At 28.3% G+C, this 1,731-nt stretch overlaps 1 protein-coding gene across 1 annotated transcript in view; it reads right to left on the minus strand.

The window, feature by feature from the left end:
* Positions 1–1,235: 1,235 nt before the first annotated feature.
* The window catches only part of LOC111641954, an 80,606-nt gene continuing 80,110 nt past the window's right edge, over positions 1,236–1,731 (minus strand). The window contains exon 19 of the mRNA XM_023388207.1: positions 1,236–1,663. Coding sequence (XP_023243975.1) covers positions 1,421–1,663 — 243 coding nt within the window. The 3' untranslated portion in view covers positions 1,236–1,420. The remainder of the gene's footprint in view (positions 1,664–1,731) is intronic.

The raw sequence follows: 1,731 nt of genomic DNA on the forward strand, positions 1-1,731 counted from the left end.
TTGATATCCATGAATTTATCTAAATTAAGGTTAACTTTGTAGTCATTAAAAATAATCCCATATTACTTTTACCATCAACCTAACCAATTATTATTGGCCACAAAACTATTAATTCCAAGGTTCTGAGCAGCTTTTCTGTTTTTGCATATAAAAAATTCACCATTACTTATAATATTAATGATCATGGTCCCAAAAACCCATTGATGCAATGCAGTATCAACACCATCACCACCTTACTATGATGTCTCTTGATTAGCACTGCTTTAAATGGTTATTTATTGTAGTTCTTTGGATTTGTACATTTTAATTACAGTTGATGGATCAACAAAAAATATTTTTGTAATAGCAGAAAATGCTTGTTTAGAAGATCTATCAAAAATGACAATGATTTCAAACCTTTTCATGCTTAACTCATGTGTTTTTGGTTTCCTGTCATCAGATTTTTCCAAATCTGGAAACATTTGATGACATGGAACATACATTTAGGTGATTGAATTTCACACTTGCATTTAATTAAAAGTGAATTTACAAAGAGAAAACAGAAAAAAAATCTTCACCATACACACATACATAACTCTGGTCTGTATTTGATCTATATTATGCCTAATCATAACCTCAAAAATTGAATTATGATCTGCTTCCATATACATATCTGATCACATGACTTTATAATCCTCTGCAAAGTAATTTTTTAAATTTAATAAAGCAAATGTGAAAATGTTCACCATATCAAACATAACTGATAGATGATGATGGTTGGATGGCTGAGCAGCCAAGGTGACAGCTTACTACTGTGGGGGACCTGGGATCAAATTGAGATGAATTGAAACATCCCCAGGAATTTTTTGGGGGATGGTCCGTCCAGATATGTGGGGCCCTGTCTCTCACCACCCTGCTGCCCTATTGTGGGCCTGGCCGAACCCATAATGGGCTTGCTAAAAGAGGCCCTCTTAGTGCCCACAGAGTGGAAAGAGTTTAAAAAAAAAAAAAAAACTGACAGATAATGGAAACATAATGACAAAACATTTTCATGTTATAAAATGAAACCTGATATTAAACAAAATATTAAGCAATTAAATTTACATTATTTTTACATGAAATGACAATTGGATTTTTAATAATCATAACAATGAGTATTGCTATTAGATGATGTGACAATATGAGATGTACTGTAATCTAAAATTACTATTTTTATATATTAAAATTATAAAAACACTTGTTTATTAACAGTCACTATATATAACAATGTTACTATAGTATAAATTTAAAAATAATTTATATTCTTTTTAAATATATACATATATACATTCAAAACGTCCATCAATAAATCTCAAATCATTGACATATTATATTAATGAATATGGTTAATATTATTTTAATAATATCAATTAATTAAGAAATTGCATATTTAAAACTAAATTCATTCATCATCATCATCATCTGCAAATACTGTAGTTCCAAATATTTGATAATGTATATCAGATTCCCCATGATATGATTGAATACAACAGTCAATTACTGGATAACTGCTTGTGATACAAGCTTGAAATTTTGTTGGGAAACTGTTTGGACAAATATTTTTTAAATATTGCAAAACTTTTTTTGCTTTTATGCTATCAGGATTTAATAAAGTCTGAGGTAATATTCCTTTAAAAAATTCAATCTGAAAAAGAAAATTATCAGATATAACTATTTATAAAAAAATAAAAAATATATATATACTTTCTTACT

The sequence above is a fragment of the Centruroides sculpturatus genome, unplaced genomic scaffold (assembly GCF_000671375.1).
Source record: "Centruroides sculpturatus isolate CEXI.00-Female unplaced genomic scaffold, Cexi_2.0 scaffold1547, whole genome shotgun sequence".
NCBI classification, from domain to species: Eukaryota; Metazoa; Arthropoda; class Arachnida; order Scorpiones; family Buthidae; genus Centruroides; species Centruroides sculpturatus.